Here is a 21952-nt window from a genome sequence, read left to right on the forward strand (position 1 = left end):
AGCTTTATGTGAAACCCTAGACAATTTGTCCTCTTGTGCTCCTTTTTCACATATTACTATTTCCTTAGTAGAGATGTGCGATTTTTCGCTGAATTTCGTGAAATTCAGGTGCTATTTACTTATGCAAAAGAAACTGGCACTTACACATATATCTAAGTATTTATAGAGGACTGATATATTTTTATGATATTTAAAAAAAAAACTTTCACAAATCACAAACTTTATATTTAGAGAACAATTAAAAATTTCACCATAATCTGGCGAAAGAATTGCATATGATATAACAGAATATATATCAGATTGTTGGGCACTATATTTAGAGAAAAAAAAAAAATTTTAGTCAAGGCAAATTTAACTCTAACAAAATTTGCACAAAATATTTGAAGACATTCGCACAACTCTATTCCTGAAAGCTTTTTGTACATTTTCTTACAAGTTATGTTTTATCGTTTCAAGAAATGCTGTTAACCTGGCAGTATTAAAACTGAATGAGCAAGGACTCTTGGACAAATTGAAAAACAAATGGTGGTACGACAAAGGAGAATGCGGCAGCGGGGGAGGTGACTCCAAGGTCAGCCTCAATGTCACCACAATCGGGTACCTTAGTCAAGAGTAATCGGCAAGACTGTTATTTTGGTCAAGACAAAAAAAAAGCACATTTAAAAAAAAAAATAACAACGCAATAAACCAATGGATCATTATATCCATTATAGTCACAGTAGCTCTGAGACTTGCATTCACAAATGAAGGATGGTTCGTATATACCTTTTCCACTCAGAAATGTATCTATTGAGAGTTATCTAATGAATTAGGTATGTGCTAAAAAAATCCTTTATCTCATACAATACTCAGTTTCTTGATAAAATCTAAGCAATACCGTTTATTGAGGATGGCTTCTGGTTTAGAAACTGAAACCCTATGGATCCTGACATGATTTTACAATTTCCAGAGTACAAATACAGGAGTTTACGAGGTGGTCATTTTCCCAACTTCAGTGTAGAAGAAAACAATAAACAGCCTAACATCAAGGTGTAGAAATTCAGGATCTACTATCTGGCATCCACTGCCTTCATAGTACTGCCTGTACCTAGAACATTAAGTCACCAGACATAGCAAAATAATGACTTGATTTAAAGATTGCCTACATTCTAAGATAAAGTTCTTCTATCATTTGTAACTATGTAGATACCACTCGGGGGAAAAAAGGAACATTTTAACCATTTAATATTAGGAGAGAAAGTATGCAGTTTTTGGCAAAGAATGATGTCCTAAATATATTTTTTAAACCAAAGTTTATTTGTGCAATTTAAAGGGGTACACTAGTAGAAAACAAATGTTTTCAAATCAACTGTTGTCAGAAAGTTATAAAGATTTGTAATTACTTCTATTAAAAATCTTAACCTTACAGTACTCATCAGCTTATCAGAGGAAGTTGTGTAGTTCTTTCCAGTCTGACTACTTTGCTCTCTGCTGACACCTCTGTCTGTGGCAGGAACTGTCCAGAGTAGGAGCAACTCCCCATAGCAAACCTCTCCTCCTCTGGACAGTTCCTGACATGGAGAGAGGTGGCAGCAAAGAGCACCGTGGCAGCAGACAGAAAAGAACAACTAAACTTCCTGTGGAGCATACAGCAGCTGATAAGTACTGGAATGGTTAAGATTTTTTAAAAAGAAGTAATTTACAAATCTGTATAACTTTCTTCCACCATTTGATTTGAAAACACGTTTTTTCCCCACCGAAACCACAGGCAACATGAAATACTCATAAGCTTCCTTATCAAAGTAGCCTGAATAATAAAAGCTACTTTTAGCATAGCCATTACATTTACAGAGAGCACACGCAATGAATGCAGAAGTGGCCCTCAATATGTAATTATAACCAGAATTGCTGCTGTGAGTCACTCTACCAACTAAAAAGATAAATGTGTTGTGTTCTTCTTTCACAAGTCTGTACAAAAACAACAATTTACAGTATTCTCTATACAGGGTTCTCTTTTGTTATAATATTGAAACCAATGTTTCTATTGACATATTGTTGAAATACTATTGCTAGTTTCATGCTGACTGAACAAATGGCGTTATGACAAGCCACTGACAAGCTTCCCTATAAAAGTGATCTATCATTCACTCTGGACAGCTGTGCAGTATCAAAGTCAACATTTCTGTATATTTTTGGCTGGAAACCGGATTTTCAGTCATTGCGGTGATCCTTGGCACTGAATAACAGATTTCTCCTTTTTACATAAATAGAGAGAGATCTGTCAATCGGTGCCAGGGACCACCATAATGACTCAAAGCCCCATTCCCGGCCAAAGATAAAACTATGATTACTCTGATACTACACAGCTGTCCAGAATGAATGATCGATCACTTTTATAGGGAAGCTTGTCAGTGGTTTATGCTGCCAATTGTTTGGTCAGCATGAAAATAGTCATAGGTTCCCTTAGAGTATTACAATATGTCAATAGAAGAAGCATTGGTTTCAATATTATAGCAAAGGAGAATTAAATACTGTATATTGTTGTGTCTGTAAAGATCTGTGCAAGAACACATCCATCTTCTTAGGAGATGGAGTGACTCATGGCAGCAATTCTGGTCATAATAACATATTGGGGGAGTCAAATAAGCCACATCTGCGTTCATCATGTGTGTTTTCTGTAAAAGTTTTGGTAATACTAAAGGGAGGTTTTACTATTTAGGCTACAATCACACCACATTTGTGCCTTCTGTGAGGACATGTCGGCAGGTGCTGACATATATGTCCGCAGACAGACCTACTTGTAGGTAATTTTTCAATTGTTTATGTGGTTTGCTGGCTTTAGGGCCTGATACCAAACAATATGTGTTTCGAAAATGGCCCAAACATAGTCACAACTTGAGGGTACGTGGGGCAAAGGTTAAGCACCTGGTTCAGCTACATGTGTAGATATACCTCTCTGCCTAAATAAAAAATGAAGGGTAGCCACAGTTCCTTTATCCTGCTGACTGGAAAAAGCTTCAAGGTTAGACATCCACATCAGCATTTTGCATCCGATGCATAAAATATCACCTTGGGGACACAATATAAAAGGTCTATACTTATGATGTTGTTATTTTACAATAATATTGATATATCTTACATCTCTCAATGGAAAAGGTATCCTTGCCTATCCTTATATTTTTTCACAAAAGTTACCTAATTCTAAACAATCTCAGCACCTCATGTATGGGGCCAAGCCAGACTTTGTTACTATTATTCCATTAACAGTGTGTGCCGATTACTCAAAGCGATATAGGCAGGACCTGGTAATTTAGTGTCACTTGTAGTGTTAAAACTAAGGTGATATTCAGGTTGCCTGCAGTTCAAGATCTTTGTGTCCAGGGTCCCTGCTTTATCGCTTTGTATAGTATGAAAATAGTTTTAAGATTGAATAACATAAAATAACATAATATAATGTTATTTATGTTATTTCCCACGTGAAGAACTCCCGTAAACCTTGCAGTATTGAAACTCAGTGAACAAGGCATCTTAGACAAGCTGAAAAACAAATGGTGGTACGATAAGGGTGAATGTGGAGCCAAGGACTCCGGAAGTAAGGTCAGTCGCAGAAGGTCTTTTGAATTGATTAGAAGTCCCATTCTGACTCACCTTCCATGCACACAGTTTTATTTGTTTTTTAAAACACCATCCAGAGATATTAATATGCCAGTACGGCTGACAAAGCAAGATGCGCAGATTCATCTCTTTAAACTCAATGGGGAAGATTTACTAATCCATGATAATCCCAGATCTTAATATTCTGTATTGAGAATCGTCAATTACATCCAGCAGACAAAGATTATGAAACATCTTCTAATAACATTGTATTACAACGAGCCATTGACTTAATGATCAGTAAATAGTCGTCTCACAGATGAATATCACCAAGGCTTCAACAAGAAAGATGTGGTAAGATGATAGATTCCTTAATAAATACAGATACCTCTTAAAGAGGACCTGTAACCTCCTCAAAAATATAAAATGTTTAATACCATGTGACAAATGAGGGTGCCCTGAGTTTAGTGGTGTCTATTCTATATTGATAGGCCTACTATTTTAGAGATATACCTGATGATTCAGGGAATCTTCAGAGGGACGGATTCTTCTACAGGATCATCTTTGCAGTACAGTCAGGCAGAGATATATAGCTGATTTATATTCCCTGTTCATTGTGTTGTCGTCTTGTCTATTTAATTAAAAACTCAATAGTTTTGGGGAGGCCACAGGTTCTTTTAAATTATTTAAAGGGGTTTTCTGGACAGGGAGGGTTTTTTGATATGTTGCTTGGCCTGCAGTAAAAATAATATAGTAGTATACTTACCAAGCCCAATCCCCTTCCACTGCTGTTTTCCCGAGTGTCTGGATCCCACTGCTGTCCTCTGCTTCTTTTTACATGCTGTATGGGCAAGAAATGCCTGCTTAGTCAATCAGTACGAAGAGCAGGCACTTCCAGCCTTTATGATACATCATAGAAACTACGAAGAAGAACGCAGAAGCAGGGACCAGATAAGGATTGCCTCTTTATTACAGTGGGGCAAAAAAGTATTTAGTCAGCCACCAATTGTGCAAGTTCTCCCACTTAAAAAGAGGAGAGAGGCCTGTAATTTTCATCATAAGCATACCTCAACTATGAGAGACATAATAAGGAAAAAAAATCCATAAAATCCCAATGTCTGATTTTTTAAGAATTTATTTGCAAATTATGGTGGAAAATAAGTATATGGTCAATAGCAAAAGTTAATCTCAATACTTTGTTACATACTCTTTGTTGGCAATGACAGAGGTCAAATGTTTTCTGTAAGTCTTCACGAGGTTTTCAAACACTGTTACTGGTATTTTGGCACATCACCTCCATGCAGATCTCCTCTAGAGCAGTGATGTTTTGGTGCTGTCACTGGGCAACACAGACTTTCAACTCCCTCCAAAGGTTTTCTATGGGGTTGAGATTTGGAGACTGTCTAGGCCACTCCAGGACCTTGAAATTCTTCTTACAAAGCCACTCCTTCATTGCCCAGGTGGTGTGTTTTGATCATTGTCATGCTGAAAGACCCAGCCACATTTCATATCCAATGCCCTTGCTGATGGAAGGAGGTTTTCACTCAAAATCTCACGATACATGGCCCCTTTCATTCTTTTCTTTACACAGATCAGTCTTCCTGGTCCCTTAGCTGAAAAACAGCCCCAAAGTATGATGGTTCAACCCCCATGCTTCACAGTAGGTATGGTGTTCTTTGGATGCAACTCAGCGTTCTTTCTCCTACAAACACGATGAGTTGAGTTTTTACCAAAAAGTTCTACTTTGGTTTCATCTGACAATATGACATTCTCCCAATCCTCTTCTGGATCATCCAAATGCTCTCTAGAAAACTTCAGATGAGCACGGACATGTGCTGGCTTAAGCAGGGGCACACGTCTGGCACTGTATGATTCGAGTCCCTGGCGGCATAGTGTGTTACTGATGGTAGCCTTTGTTACATTGGTCCCAGCTCTCTGCAGGTCATTAACTAGCATCCCCCCCCCCCCCCCCCGCATGTGGTTCTGGGATTTTTGCTCACCATACTTATATTTTGACACCACAGGGTGAGATCTTCGTGGAACCCTTAGATCATGGGAGATTATCAATGGCCTTATATGTCTTCCATTTTCTAATTATTACTCCCATAGTTGATTTGTTCACACCAAGCTGCTTGCATATTGCAGATTCAGTCTTCCCAGCCTGGTGCAGGTCTACAATTTTGTTTCTGGTGTCGTTCAACAGCTCTTTGGCCATAGTGGAATTTGGAGTGTGACTGTTTAGGTTGTAGAGAGGTTCCATTAATACAGGTAATGAGTGAAGGGCAGAGTAGACTCTTAAAGAAGATGTTACAGGTCTTTAAGAGCCAGAAATCTTGCTTGTTTGGAAGTGACCAATTACTTATTCTCCACCATAATTTCCAAATAAATTCTTTAAAAATCAGTCAACGTGATTTTATGGATTTTTTTTTCTCATTATGTCTCTCATAGTAGAGGTATACCTATGATAAAAATTACAAGCCTCTCTCATCTTTTAAGTGGGAGAACTTGCACAATTGGTGGCTGATTAAATACTTTTTTTCCCCACTGTATTTTCATTGCACCCCAAGCAGTATATCAAAAAGCCCTCCCTGCCTAGAAAACTGCTTCAGAGTGTAGTAACACACAAGAGAAGTTGTAAATATACAGTTGTAAAGTCCATAGTATAGATTTTACAAGACAACCATTTTATTTACACGTCAATCAAAAATACATAAGAATTGCCTTGTAAAATTTGTGGATTTTAAAACGTTAAATCTGCAGTGGATCCAGTGTGTGAATGTGTTTCCTTAAAGGGGTACTCTGGTAGAAAACTATTTTTTTTAAATCAACTGGTGCAAAAGCTATTCAGATTTGTCATTTACCTCTATTTAAAAATCTTAATCCTTCCAATACTTCTCAGCTGCTGTATACTACAGAAAAAGTTATTTTCTTTTTTAATTTCTTTTCTTTCTGACCACAGTGCTCTCTGCCAACACCTCTGTCTATTTTAGGAACTGTCCAGAGTACAAGCAAATCTGCATAGCAAACCTATCTTGGACAGAGGTGTCAGTAGAGAGCATTGTGGTCAGACAGAAATGATATTCAAAAAGAAAAGAACTTCCTCTGTAGCATGCAGCAGCAGATAAGTACTGGAAGGATAAAGATTTTTAAATTTAAATTTTTAATTTAAAAATCTGTTTAAGTTTCCGGCACCGTTGATTTTATAAAAAATTGTTTTCCACCGCAGTACCCCTTTAAACTTACCATACCTGGAGGTCTGCTGTGCAAGAACAATGTATGGGCCCTTTTCTCTCCAGTAGGTCATAGAGCAGAACCTTATTTCTTGCTATCAATCCACTAGTAATTGTGAACCTTGAAATGTATTCTTACATGCAGCTGGCAGGAAGTAGCATGTATTTTTTTTAATTTATGACATGATGCTGTATTGAGCTACTAGCTGAGTACCCGGCGTTGCCCGGTTTTTCCTTCCTAATCCTTGTTGGGGAGGAAAAAAACAAAGGAGGAAGCTTTTGACTTCATATCCCGTCCTCCTATATTGTTGTCATATCCCAACCCCACATCCCGACCTCCTATCCCGTCCTCCTATCTCGTCTCCTGTCCCGTCCTCCTATCCCGTCCTCCTATCTCGACCTCATATCCTCCTATCCCATCCTCCTATCTCGACATCCTATCCCGTCCTCCTATCTCGACCTCCTATCCGGTCCTCCAATCTCGAGCTCCTATGCTGTCCTCCAATCTCGAGCTCCTATCCCCACCTCCTTTCCCGTCCTCCTATCTCGACCTCCTATCTCGACCTCCTATCCCGTCCTCCTATCCTGTCCTCCTATCCCGACCTCCTATCCCAACATCCTATCCAGACCTCCTATCCCAACCTCCTACCCAACCTCCTATCCCGACCTCCTATCTCATCCTCATATCCCGTCCTCCTATCCCGACCTTCTATCAGAACCTCCTATCTCGACCTCCTATCCCATCCTCATATCCAGTCCTCCTATCTCGACCGCCTATCTCAACCTCCTATCCCGTACTCCTATCTCGACCTCCTATCCCGTACTCCTATCTCGACCTCCTATCCCTTCCTCCAATCTCGAGCTCCTATCCCAACCTCCTTTCTCGACCTCCTATCTCGACCTCCTATCCCGACCTCCTATCCCGTCCTCCTTTCCCGTCCAGCTATCCCGACCTCCGTTCCCGTCCTCATATCTAGACTTCCTATCCCATCCTCCTATCCCAACATCCTATCCAGACCTCCTATCCGGTCCTCCTACCCGACCTCCTATCCCCACCTCATATCTCGTCCTCAAATCCCGTCCTCATATCCCGCCCTCATATCCCAACCTCCCATTTCGACCTCCTATCCCGACCTCCCATCCTGTCCTCATATCCCGACCTGTAATATGTGTATCAGGTATTGAAATATCTCCAGCCGTACAGAAGTTATGTGAGAACATACATTTCCCATTGATTTGCATGGGACTTTAAACAAAAACCCTGACCCTCACAAATGGGGGTAGTTAAGGGTTAAATTAACTATCCTATATTTTAAGTGGACATATAAGTAACATGTGACCAAGTATTATCGAAATATCTCCAGCCATTTGGAAGTTATGCACTAATACATATTTCCCATAGACTTGCATGGGACTTTAAACAAAAACCCTGACCCTGGCAAATGGGGTGAGTAAGGGTTAAATTATCAATCCTGTGTTTGTTGTTGATATATAAGTAACATGTGTGCCAAGTTTCATGTTAATATCTTTAGCCGTTTGGACGTGATGCTGGAACATACACACATACATACATACACACACACATTGAGTTTTATATATATATACCAGCTGAGTACCCGGTGTTGTCCGGTTTTTCCTTCCTAATCCTTGTTGGGGAGAAAAAAAAACAAAGGAGGAAGCTTTTGACTTCATATCCCGTCCTCATATATTGTTGTCAAATCCCAACCCCACATCCCGACCTCCTATCCTGTCCTCCTATCTCAACCTCCTGTCCCGTCCTCCTATCCCGTCCTCCTATCCCGTCCTCCTATCTCGACCTCCTATCCTATCCTCCTCTCCCATCCTCCTATCTCGACATCCTATCCCGTCCTCCTATCTCGACCTCCTATCCGGTCCTCCAATCTTGAGCTCCTATCCCATCCTCCAATCTCGAGCTCCTATCCCAACCTCCTTTCCTGTCCTCCTATCTCAACCTCCTATCTCGACGTCCTATCCTGTCCCCCTATCTCGAGCTCCTAACTTGACCTCCTATCCCGACCTCCTATCCTGTCCTCCTATCCCTACCTCCTTTCCCGTCACCCTATCTCGACCTCCTATCCAAACATCCTATCCAGACCTCCTATCCCAACCTCCTACCCGACCTCCTATCTCATCCTCATATCCCGTCCTCCTATCCCGACCTCCTATCCCAACCTCCTATCTCGACCTCCTATCCCATCCTCATATCCAGTCCTCCTATCTCGACCTCCTATCTCAACCTCCTATCCCGTACTCCTATCTCGACCTCCTATCCCGTCCTCCTATCTCGACCTCCTATCCCGCCCTCCAATCTCGAGCTCCTATCCCGACCTCCTTTCCCGACCTCCTTTCTTGACCTCATATCCCGAGCTCCTATCCCGTCCTCCTTTCCCGTCCATCTATCCCGACCTCCTTTCCCGTCCTCATATTTTGACCTCCTATCCCGTCCTCCTATCCAGACCTCCTATCCCGTCCTCCTACCCGTCCTCCTATCCCGACCTCATATCTCGTCCTCAAATCCCGTCCTCATATCCGTCCTCATATCCCAACCTCCTAACTCGACCTCCTATCCCGACCTCCCATCCTGTCCTCATATCCCGACCTGTAATATGTGTACCAGGTATTGAAATATCTCCAGCCGTACAGACGTTATGTGAGAACATACATTTCCCATTGATTTGCATGGGACTTTAAACAAAAACCCTGACCCTCACAAATGGGGGTAACTATCCTATATTTGAAGTGGACATATAAGTAACATGTGACCAAGTATTATCGAAATATCTTCAGCCGTTTGGAAGTTATGCAGTAACATATATTTCCCATTGACTTGTATGGGACTTTAAACATAAACCCGCCCCTGGCAAATGGGGGTGGGTAAGGGTTAAATCACCTATCCTATGTTTGTTGTTGACATATAAGTAACATGTGTGCCAAGTTTCATTTTAATATCTTTAGCCATTGGAAGTTTTTGTGGAACATACACACATACATACATACATACATACATACATACATACACACACACGTTGAGTTTTATATATATATATAGATATGAATCTATCAATATTGTGCAGAAAGTACAACACTGTCTATTCCTGCACCTGAAGCTAATAAGTGAAATGTATACAGGACCTAGCCTGGTAAATGTACTTACACTTTGTGAGCAGGTATGGGGCAGATGGTACTAGATGAATATATTTCCCTGCCCAGGTGAGAAAAAAAAAAACTTACGGGCCAGTGAGAAAACTTTTAAACTATCTATTTTCACCATCCCTGCTTTTGCCACTGTGGATTCTGCTGTGAAATATTAAGTAAAATAATATAAAGATTAATTATAGTCAGTAATAAAAAAAAAGTGCCCTGATTCCAATGCTGATATTATTTGGTTGCTAAACTCATTCCTAAAATACAGGGATTTTACTGTTTGATTAACTGTGCTTTTTCCTGTAAGTCAGGAGTAAGCTCAGGAAAGGGGAAGGGGGTCTGATTCTTATCCCCTCAACCTTAGGCTATGTTCACACTTGAGAATGTCCGCATGGAAGATCTCCATGTGAACAGTCCTCCGACAGCTGAGCGCCAGCAAGAAATGCCGGTGCTAGGAAAGCTCAGAAATGTGTCTACTTTATGTCTCCTATATGTTTGCATCATAAAGTTGACATGTTTTTACTTTTTTAAGACATTAGAGGGCTTCAAAGTTTGGCAGCAATTTTTTTATTTTTCACGCAAATTTCTAAATCTGAATTTTTCAGGAACCGTTCAATTTTGAAGGGAATTTGAGAAATCCTCCACAATTGACCCCCATTATGAAAATCACACCCCTGAAAGTATTCAAAATGACATTCTAAAAGTTTGTTAACCCTTTAGGTGTTTCACAGGAATAGCAGCAATGTGAAGGAGAAGAATCTAAATCTCCATTTTTTAGACATGTTCTTGTAGCCCCATTTTGTTTATGTTCTTGTTTTTTTTTTTTTTTTACAAGGGGTAAAAGGAGAAAAAGCCCCCCTAAATTTGTAACCCAATTTCTCTCGAGTAAGGAAATAGCTAATTTGTGGATGTAAAGTACTCTGTAGGTGTACTAGAGAGTTCAGAAGGAAAGGAGCGACATTGGGCTTTTGGGGAGCGAATTTTGCTGAAATGGTTTTCGGGGGCATGTCACATTTAGAAAGCCCCCATGGTGCCAGAACAGCAAAATACCCCCATATGGCAAACTATTTGGGAAACTACACCCCTCAAGGAACATAACAAGGGGTAATGTAAGCTATGACACCCTACAGGTGCTTGACATATTTTTGTTAAAGTGGGACATAAAAATGAAAGATTAGATTTTTTTCACTAAAATGCCAGAGTTACCCCAATTTTTTCATTTTTACAAGGGGTGATAGGAGAAAATGTCACCGCAAATACCCCGCATGTGGTTGTAACGTGCCCTGCGAGCGCACTACAATGCTCAGAAGGGAAGGAGCAAAATTTGGCTTTTGGAAAACAAATTTTGCTGAAATGGTTTTTGGGGGGCCATGCGTGTTTACAAAGCCCCTATGGTTCCAGAAGAGCAAACAAAAATCCACATGGCACAATATTTGGGAAACTAGACCCCTAATGGAACGTAACAAGGGGTACAGTGAGCCTTAACACCCCACAGGTGCTTGGTGCAGTGGGCTGCGCATATACAAAATATTTTTTTTTAAATTTTCTCGGACCACTGTTCCAAAAATCTGTCACTGACACCTGTGGGACGTAAATGCTCACTGTACCATTTATTACATTCCTTGAGGGGTGTAGTTTCCAAAATGAAGTCACATGTGGGTGTTGTTTTGTTTTGGGTTTATATCAGCCATTCCAATGCAAATAACCAATTTAGGCCTCAAATGTACATGGTGCGCTCTCACTCCTGAACCCTGTTGTGCGCCCACAGAGCACTTTACCTCCACATGTGGGGTATTTCCGTACTCGGAAGAAATGTCGTTACAAATTTTGGATGTTCTTTTATTACACTAACATGCTGTTGTAGCCCCAACTTTTCTTTTTCATTAGGAGTAAAAGGAGATAAAGCCCTCTTAAATGATTAGCACAATTTCTCCCGAGTACGGAAATACCTATTGACCCTGAAATATGACAGGGCTCTGAAGTGAGAGAGCACCATGCACATTTCAGGCCTAAATTAGGGATTTGCACAGGGGCGGACCCTGATACAAACATGGTGTTTATCTCCTCCACCAAAAATACCTTACCACAATGTTTTCCAAACAGGGTGCCTCCAGCTGTTGCAAAACTCCCAGCATGCCTGGACAGTCAATGGCTTTCTGGCAATGCTGGGAGTTGTTGTTTTGCAACAGCAGGAGGCACACTGTTTAGGAAACACTACCGTACGGGACGTTTTTCATTTTTATGGGGGGGGGGGGAGGGGTGTAGCAGTGTAAGTGTGTGTATATGTAGTGTTTTATTCTTTATTTTGTGTAGGTGTAGTGTACTGATTTTAGGGTACATTCACACAGGCAGGGGTTTATGGCGAGTTTCTCGCTGTAAGTTTGAGCTGCAGCAAGAAATTATTTGCTGCAGCTCAAACTCACAGTGGGAAACTCTCTGTAAACCCCCACCCCTGTAAATGTACCCTGTATCTTTTTTTTTTTGGGGGGGGGGGGGATGTGGCAACTCCGAGCATACCCTTTGGCTGTCAGTGCATGCTGGGAGTTGTAGTTTTTCCACAGATGGAGGCACAGAGGCACAGACTAACCCAGTGTTTCCCCACCAGTGTGCCTCCTACAGCTCTCAAAACTACAGCTCCCAGAATGCACTGACAGCCGAAGGGTATGCTGGGAGTTGTAGTTATACAACAGCTGGAAGGACCCTGTTTGGAGACCACTGTGTAGTGGTCTCCAAACTGTGGCCCTCCAGATGTTGCAATACCACAACTCCCAGCATGTCCAGACTGTATAGGCATGCTGGTAGTTGTAGTTCGGCAACATCTGAAGGGCCAGATATTGCAGAACTACAATGCCAAGCATGCCTGACTGTTTGGGCATGTTAAGAGTTGTAGTTTTGCAATATTTGGATGACCACAGTTTGGAGATCACTAAACAGTGGTCTCCAAACTGTGGCCCTCCATCTGTTGCATAACTACAACTCCCAGCATTCCCAGACTGTCCAGGCATGCTGGGAGTTGTAGTTATGCAATATTTGAAGGCCAGATGTTGCCGAACTATAACGCCCAGCATGCCTGACTGTCTGGGCATGCTTGGAATTGTAGTTTTGCAACATCTGGAGGACCACAGTTTGGAGACCACTGCACAGTCTCCAAACTGTGGCCCTCCAAATGTTTCAAAATGACAACTCCCAGCATGCACTAACAGACCGTGCATGCTGGGAGTTGTACTTTTGCAACAGCTGGAGGCACACTGGTTGGAAAACCTTCAGTTAGGTTCTGTTACCTAACTCAGTATTTTCCAACCAGTGTGCATCCAGCTGTTGCAAAACTTCAACTCTCAGTATGTACTGATCGTCGAAGGGCATGCTGGGAGATGTAGTTATGCAACAGCTGGAGGTTCACAACTACAACTTCCAGCATGTCGAGACAGCTGTTTGCTGTTTGGGCATGCTGGCATTTGCAGTTTTGCAACATCTGGAGGGCTACAGTTTAGAGACCACTGCACAGTGATCTCCAAACTGTGGCTCTCCAGATGTTGCAAAACTACTTCTCGACTTCGGTCCCTGACGGTTTCCCCGTTCTGCCACGCCTATTGTTGGTGGGCAGAACGGGGAAATCAAAAGCTAACCCCCCTGCCCCTGATCTGCTATTGGTCGTCGCTTCTTGATGTCCAATAGCAGGGATAGGAGGGGTGGCACCCCTGCCACCTCACTCCTATCCCTTCAGGGGGATCGTGGGTGTCTTGGACAACTGCGACCCCTCTTATATTCCGGGTCACCATAGACCCGTATAACCCAGAATTGGCGCAAATTGCTGGTGTGAATTCACCAGCGATCGCCGACATGCAAGGGGGTCTGATGACTCCCCTGGGCATTTGCCAAAAATTCCCGTATACGGAAAAATAAAAAAGTTATAGGGTTCAGAAGATGACAATTTTTAACATACAAATTTTCTGGTTAAAAAGGGGGTTATTTATCATTGTGTTCTATTCCTTTTTTTTTTGTCTAAATCTGCAAATTGTCTTTATTTTCGCGTTAATTGCGGGTATTTTTGCGTTTTTTTTTTTTTGCATGTTCTAAATTCCGTCATTTTGACCTTTTGGTCTTGCTAGACCAGTTTTTGAAGTGACGGATGCAGTGGTAACGTATTTATTATCTGCATGTTTTTAATTTTTGCACAAAATTTCCTGCAAATGGTGCAAAAAAAAAAACTCAAATCTAGACCACCTCCGTACCAGGCCTAAGAAAAATTACTACTCCTGTCTGTTTGCCAAAAATCTAAAAACATCAGCCAAAGTGAAAGAGAGGGAGAGAGAGACTTAAGCGATCCAAAAAAGTGAGAGAGACCTTTTTTAATAAAATTTCATAGGGTACCATTAAAAAATTATAATAAAAAAGATACAGTAGCGATGGGAAAAAATTGTATTTAACAAAATTTATCTTTTTTATAACTAAATTTTTATTTATTTTTAAACAGGGATCAATTTATGTGTTTGGGCAGGGAACTAAAAATGTAGCCGACAATAATGGCAATAATAAAAATGTAGTGTGTGTGTTTTTATGCTTTATTGTTTAATTTTTTTAGGAAGTACTGCTACTCCCAGCATTGAACACACTGTTCCATGATGGGAGTAATAGTACCTGTACTAATTGACAGATCACCCTGGGTCTGTTGCGATCCTCCTATATAATGTATAGATGCGGGTGGCCACTCTCCTATGGTCCCCTGCACTGCCGTATATATACACCTATTCATATTGGCCGGATGGTTCCAGGCACTCTCTGTGGGAAATATGAATATGTGTACATATACGTCAGTGCAGGGGACCATAGAAGAGCGGCCGGCTGCATCTATACATTATACAGGAGGATCACATCGGGTGTCAGGAGTGACATCTGCTGTGATCTTTCCTTAACTGCAGGTACTACTACTCCCAACATGGAGCACACTATGCTCCATGCTGGGAGCTGTAGTATCTGCATTAATAGACAGATCGCAACAGATGCCAGAAGTTACAATTGCTGCTATCTGTCTATTAATGCAGGTACTACAGCTCCCAGCATGGAGCAGAGTGTTGGGAGTAGTAGTACCTGTAGTAAGGGACAGGCCGCAGTGGGCATCACTCCTGACACCTGCTGCGATCGTCCTTTCTATTACAGAGATGCGGAGTGGCTTTCTTCTACGCTCCGCATCTCTGCACTATACTGCAACCATCTGGCCAATCCCCACTCTTGGCGGAAAATATGAAAGATTGATGTTCTATTCATATCACTGGCCGGAGTATAGTGCAGAGATGCGAGTGCTGTATAGAGCTGCTCCGCATCTCTGCTATATTATGGACAATCGCATCAGGTGTCACTGCACCCGGGGCGATTTGTCTATTAGCACAGATACTACTACTCCCATCATGACCCAGTCTGTTCCATGCTGGGAGTAGTAGTACTACCTAAAAAAAATTAAAAATATAGATAGAGATAAAAAAAAGTGAACCACACACACTTTATTAAAAATGTATTAAAATTTTGTTATAAAAATGTCATTAAAAAATGTTTTCCCAACCCTACTGCATTTTATTTGTTTATCCAAAAATGCTATTTCCCCTCAAATCCAAAAACGCCTGAAAAAACATCAGACGCAGGCAATTGCACTGGCGTTTTTCTGGCAATTGCACTGGCGTTTTTCTGTGAAAAAATTTGGAATCCTAGCTTTAAAAGCAGGATAAACATGATCTGAAAGTGGGGTAGAAAATGATCTAGGTGCAGATCTGAGCAAACTTTATCACGGTCACTGCGACAATATGACAAATGTGGAGCAGCACCGCCAAAAAAAATGCATCTAGACAAACCACAAAAATGATCTAGCCAAGACCATTATTGATAAATCTCCCCCAATTTATTTAGGTAATAAAATGAAATAAAACCTATAAAAATTAGGTATCCTTGTAACCATAAGGACCTACAAAATAAAGATAAGGTATCATTTTACCGAAAAGTGCACTGCGTAGAATCTGAAGCCCCCAAAAAGTTGCAAATTGGCTGGCATTTTTAAAATTTTGGCCTACAAATTTATCAGATTTTGTGGTGAAATGATTAATGTCATTACAAAGTAAAATTGGCGAGGCAAAAAACAAGCCCTCATATGGGTCTGTAGGTGGCATGATTTTTAGAAGGTGAGGAGGAAAAAAATGAAAGTGCAAAAATGAAAAAATGGCCTTGTTCTTGAGGGGTTAAAATAACCTTGGTGGGAAGGGGCCAGTGACTAAAAATCAAAGCAAATCTGGCATAGTTGCCCATAGCAACCAATCTCAGCACAGCTTTCGTTTTCAAGAGGCAAAATAGAAATTTATTTCCAGAGTGTAATATAAGATGGTGAAAAAGAGGAAAAGCTTCTGTTGTTCTGGAATGTGTAAGAACTGAGTCTGTGGTGACCGCACAGCGAAGCTTTCAGAAAAATTTGGTAAATGTGCTCTGCATAAAAACTGCATTGCCCATTAGATGAAGCAATTGGAAACCACTGGGTGTTTATATAATATGAAGTGCAGGCAATGAACAGGACTCATTTACAAGTGTATAGAAGGTCCACCAGGCTGAGTAGTATGGAACTACTGGTGCTGCAAACCACAGTATGGCCTATCTTATGAAAACACGCACATTGTGAGACAGATTACATCTTCCTCAGGAGTTCAAACCAGACAATAAATGAAAGAATGGGACGTTTGCATTGACTTGCAGGGACACTTGAAAGAGGACACATTTGCTGACAGGCTGGAGTTCAGCAATGAGGCGGCATTTCACATCATTTCAGTGGGAAGGTCAGTCTCCACAACATTTGACTTTGGGCCTCAGAAGAATGATGGGGGAGATTTATCAAATCCTGTGCAGAGAAAAAGTTGCCCAGCTGCCCATAGCAACCAATCAGATCACTTCTTTCATTTTGCAGAAGCTTTGTTAAAAATTAAAGAAGTGATCTGATTGGTTGCTATGGGTTACTGGGCAACTTTTCCTTTGCACAGGTTTTGATAAATCTCCCCCGATGTCCCTTTTTTTGAGCATATAAATGTGTTCTGTGCAATGGGTGCAAAGTCTATGGCCGCTTCTTTTTTTCTGAGGATACTGTCACTGGCTACTCCTACCTGGACATGTTAAAGGAATGGCTTATACTACAGATAGAAGAAGATCTGACAAAACATAGCCTACCAGAAGGACAGTGCTTCTTTACATCTCCAATTGGATGTTCGCAGGGGTCAAGTCTTCCACTAAAGGGCTAGTCCTGCAAGACTCCTGCTAATGGGGAGGGTAGTTGTACTTTAAAAAAAAAAGTGCAGCAACTCAGTTCCCACATGTTCCTGCAGGACTTGAGGCCTGGATGTTCGCCTATACCTAAATGAAACCATCCCCTCCCCAGTCTGAACAGCCAGACAACACTGAATGACTGAAAGAGTAGAGTCCATATCCAAGAGTGTGCTGGAACAGAACTGGAATAACACTTATATAACTTACATGTTATTGGACATATGTAGTTTATAGATAAAAAAAATATATACATAGGGGGAGATTTATCAAAACCAGTGCAGATAAAAAGCTGACCAGTTGGCCATAGCAACCAATCACATTTCTTCTTTCATTTTTGAAAAGCCTCTGCAAAATGAAAGAAGCGATCTGATTGGTTGCTATGGGCAACTCAGCAACTTTTCCTCTGCACAGGTTTTGATAAATCTTCCCCATAGTGTATCAATAGATTTGTGTTATGTTCTCTCGGTTAGATCAAAGGCTATAGTTTTGCACCTTATTGTTTGAATCCCCCTGTGGAAAAATAACTACATTTTAATAACTGCACATTAGATGTTAGTGCAATACATCACAAATCAATACAGTATATATTAACCCCTTCAAGACCCGGGGTTTTTCTGTTTTTGCACTTTCGTTTTTTCCTCCTTACCTTTAAAAAATCATAACAAAAAATCTATATGATGGCTTAGTTTTTGTGCCACCAATTCTACTTTGTAATGACATGAGTCATTTTACCCAAAAATCTACGGCGAAGCGGGAAAAAAATCATTGTGCGACAAAATTGAAGAACAAAAAACACCAATTTGTAAGTTTCTATGCAGTAAATTTTTCGGTAAAAATGACACCTTATCTTTATTTTGTATGTCCATACGATAACATTTTATTTTTCTGCCTATGGGGCAGTATGAGGGCTAACTTTTTGCGACGTGATCTGAAGTTTTTAGCAGTACAATGTTTGTATTGATTTGACTTTTTGATTGCTTTTTATCAATTTTTTCATGATATAAAAAGTGACCAAAAATACACTATTTTGGATTTTAGAATTTTTCTGTGTATACGCCATGGACCGTGCGGTTTAATTAACTATATATATTTATCATTTGGACATTTCCGCACACAGCAATACCACATATGTTTATTTTTACACTGTTTGTTTGTTATAGCCCCATAGTGGACTATACCATGCATTATATTGATCTCTCATACCGTTCAATGCTATGCCATTGCATAGCATTGATCAGTGTTTCTGCCGCTTGACTGCTCATGCCTGGATCTCAGGCACTGAGCAGTCATTTGGTGATCGGACACAGAGGAGGAAGGTAAGGCAGCTCCTCGTGTCCTCCAGCTGTTCGGGATGCCGGGATTTTGCTGTGGCGGTCCCGAACAGCCCGCTGAGCTAACTGGCACTTATTAGCTTATTATTAGGGAAAGGATCCAGGACATACTGGTACGTCCTGGGTTGGGAAGGGGTCAAAGGGGTACCCCGGTGGAAAACATTTTTTTTTCATATCAACTGGGTCCAGAAAGTAAAACAGATTTGTAAATTCCTCTATTAAAAATTCTTAATCCTTACAATACTTATTATCTGCTATATGCTCCAGGGGAAGTTTGTATTGTTCTTTTCTCTCTGACCACAGTGCTCTCTGCTGACACCACTGTCTGTGTCAGAAACTGTCCAGAGTAGGAGTAAATCCCCAAGCAAACCTCTACTGCTTTGGACAGTTCCTGGCATGGACAGAGGTGTCAGCAGAGAGCTCTGTGGTCAGACTGAAAATAACTACTCAACTTTCTGTGTAGTATACAGCAGCTGATAAGTACTGGGGGGATTACATTTTTTTAAAGAAATAATTTACAAATCTGTTTAACTTTCTGACACCAGTTGATTAAAAAAAATATTGTCTCCCACCGGAGTACCCCTTTAAGTCAAATGACAGAATAATAATATTATACACAAAATGAATACTTTACATAGTATTATATAAGGTATAATCACATACATATTGTTAGAAAATTATTCTGTCATATATTAACAAATATAAACCTGTCCCTTAGATATACAAAACTGTAAAGACATGGGGGCAGCCCCATTCCCTGCCCTATGCATATTGCTGGACTACTGCCGACTTCCTCAGGGGTCAACAGTTGAAATAAAGCTTTTCTTAAGATTGCTAAGTAATGGAAAGTTCATGAACTATTATAGGATAAAGTTTAATTCATATTGTAATATTGCATCTCAGCTGCACTGAAGTGAATGGAACTAAACTGCAATATTACACTCCTATGGAACGTGAACTCTGTTAACTGCTCCTGATTGCATTCAGGATCTATTTACAATTTTCTATGACCATCTTATGTATTCAAAGAGAGAATATATAAGACGGCCTTTACCTCTTTTTAATTTTCCTAACAAGTCATTTTCATGTTGTCTGGAGTATTCCAGTAATAACAAATTATCATATATTTACTGGATGGTGACAACTGGAAGATGTGTGGAGTCCTATCACTGAGCCTCCTACCATATTTCCTATTTGAATTAAGTATAAATGCTTCACTTTCATTCTATTCAATGTGTATGTGCTAAACTCTACTATATCCATCAGCCCTTGAATGGAACAGCATTGTGAATGCTTGATTGACACACTATTCAAATGGGAGACCCAATTCTGGCAGTCATTCAGGGTCCTAGTGGTTAAACCCCTAATAATCTAGAAGTTATCAACAATCCAGTAAAAAGGTAAAAATTTAGCCCACTGAACTAAGGAATATGTAATCAATACATTTCAACAGGTCCCAATGCTAAATATTACAAACATTTTTTCTCCTTAAGCTAAAACTAAAAATGTCAATACTTATTGTGAAAACGTGTCAAAATATACACTGTCTTGCAGTCTTCGACAAGTAACATAAGGGCAGCTTCAACATGACAATTATTCTGCACCTCTGTTGACAGTACCATAGTAAATCTACCCCATTGTGTTAAAAGGATGGAAGCGTATAATAGATTATGTGAATCTTAAGGATCTTGGCCCATGATTTTTAATTTTGGCAGTAACGTAGTACTGCTCAGTTCATCTCACTCATATATTTATTTTTCTTTGAGGATGAGTTTTGAAAAAAAATAAAAGGTAAAAATATTTACCCTAATTTTTTCTTTTTTTTTAAAGTTCAGAATACCAAAGCAGGTTTAATATTAATATATATATAACAATTATTTTGCACCACGTTTTTCATTAAAACATTGCAGTCAAGTAATTTTAGGGTTTCTATTTATTTTTTTTAGTTAGTATTTGTATCTGACACTGTTCGTAGCTCACTTCATCAGCATTCAAACATGTTGTGTATTCACTTATCTTGCTGTTGTTGAGATAGTCAGTACAGTTTATTGGAATATTTCCAAATGCAACATCAATATATGCACATATCAAACATGAAATAAACTCTACTCGAATGATACAAAGTTTCATCATTCATATGATATAATTTGTGTAGTGATTAAACTAAAATTTTCTTAGATGTTTATATTCACATACATTTTAGTTTATGTGAATAAAGACAGTAAAGCAAAGACGGTAAATTAATACATTTCAGGAGAATTAAGATGTATTATGGGATTAGCTTTTCTAGGGTACATCCGGATTTATGGCAGTTATCTTTTTTTCTGTTTAAGTTTTTAATCTGCATGAAAAAGATTATAGTTTAGTAATTCCAAGTACTGCATTAACCATAGCTTATCAGTAATATGGTTCATGTTTGTGTTAAATACTCTTACATATTCACTCCAAATTATCCTTATCCAATGAAGAAAAGGTATGAAGTAAAGGCATATGAAAGGACAGGAGAGACAGGAACTATCTGTGTTTTGTTGCTAGGGCTAAGCATGCTTGTGGCCATAGTTAAAGTGGATAGTCGCAAATGTGTGTGTGTATATATATATATATATATATATATATATATATATATATATATATAGTTAAAGATATAGATATAACTATTAGATTAACAATAGCCATGAAGTATGGAGTACATAACATACTTATATGCTGTATTTACAGAATACAGAGCATGGAAATATTGTGTAAAAAATTATGCTCTTTTGTAAAAGCATACATCTTTATTTTATAATTGTACAGAATGATAATATATGTTATTAGATAAAATTGATGCTTCTGTAAGTGGCAAGTGAGGTTAGGTTCATATGTGTATATACTGTTCTAAAGTACATTTAAAATGGAGGTAGTTATAAAGCTGAGATATGAAATATATCAGGGTAGATGTTGAGCAAATCTGTAAGCCTTTGTAAATGATTTAGTGAACCTAACAGTGATGTTTATTTTTCTTAGGACAAGACCAGTGCCCTGAGCCTAAGTAATGTCGCTGGGGTGTTCTATATCCTTGTTGGAGGTCTTGGACTAGCCATGATGGTGGCTTTGATAGAATTCTGCTACAAATCGCGAGCAGAATCAAAAAGAATGAAACTTACAAAGAATGCACAAAACTTTAAACCTCCTCCTGCAACCAGCACCCAGAATTATGCTACATACAGAGAAGGTTATAATGTCTACGGAACAGAAAGTGTTAAGATTTAAGGGTATGCTTTGTAAAAAGCTTGGTATATTTTTCTTAATAGAATTTATTAAATACTTGCTAACAAGAAGTATGGCAAAACATTGAGTAACACATGTTATGAACCTCTGTGA

The 21952-nt window shown here is 39.7% G+C and overlaps 1 protein-coding gene and 1 long non-coding RNA gene across 5 annotated transcripts in view; one reads left to right on the top strand and one right to left on the bottom strand.

The window, feature by feature from the left end:
* Nucleotides 1-21168, bottom strand: part of LOC130291195 (uncharacterized) — a 103878-nt gene extending 82710 nt beyond the window's left edge. The window contains exons 1-2 of the long non-coding RNA XR_008847818.1: nucleotides 17163-21168; nucleotides 4340-4414 (exon numbers count right to left, since the gene is read on the bottom strand). This is a non-coding gene — a long non-coding RNA (uncharacterized LOC130291195). The remainder of the gene's footprint in view (nucleotides 1-4339; nucleotides 4415-17162) is intronic.
* GRIA3 (glutamate ionotropic receptor AMPA type subunit 3) overlaps nucleotides 1-21952 on the top strand; it is a 386650-nt gene that overhangs the window by 360060 nt on the left and 4638 nt on the right. For 2 of the 4 annotated variants that reach the window (XR_008847815.1, XM_056539722.1), the window contains exons 14-15: nucleotides 457-571; nucleotides 21596-21843. Coding sequence is in view for 1 of the 4 variants with exons in the window: in XM_056539722.1 (XP_056395697.1) it covers nucleotides 457-571; nucleotides 21596-21841 (361 nt within the window). In the remaining 3 variants the exon portion in view is untranslated. Of the gene's footprint in view, nucleotides 1-456; nucleotides 572-3461; nucleotides 3577-21595; nucleotides 21844-21952 lie in introns of those variants that run through there. The other 2 variants (XR_008847817.1, XR_008847816.1) reach the window with 2 other exon arrangements.

The sequence above is a fragment of the Hyla sarda genome, chromosome 9, assembly GCF_029499605.1.
Source record: "Hyla sarda isolate aHylSar1 chromosome 9, aHylSar1.hap1, whole genome shotgun sequence".
In the NCBI taxonomy this organism is placed as follows: Eukaryota; Metazoa; Chordata; class Amphibia; order Anura; family Hylidae; genus Hyla; species Hyla sarda.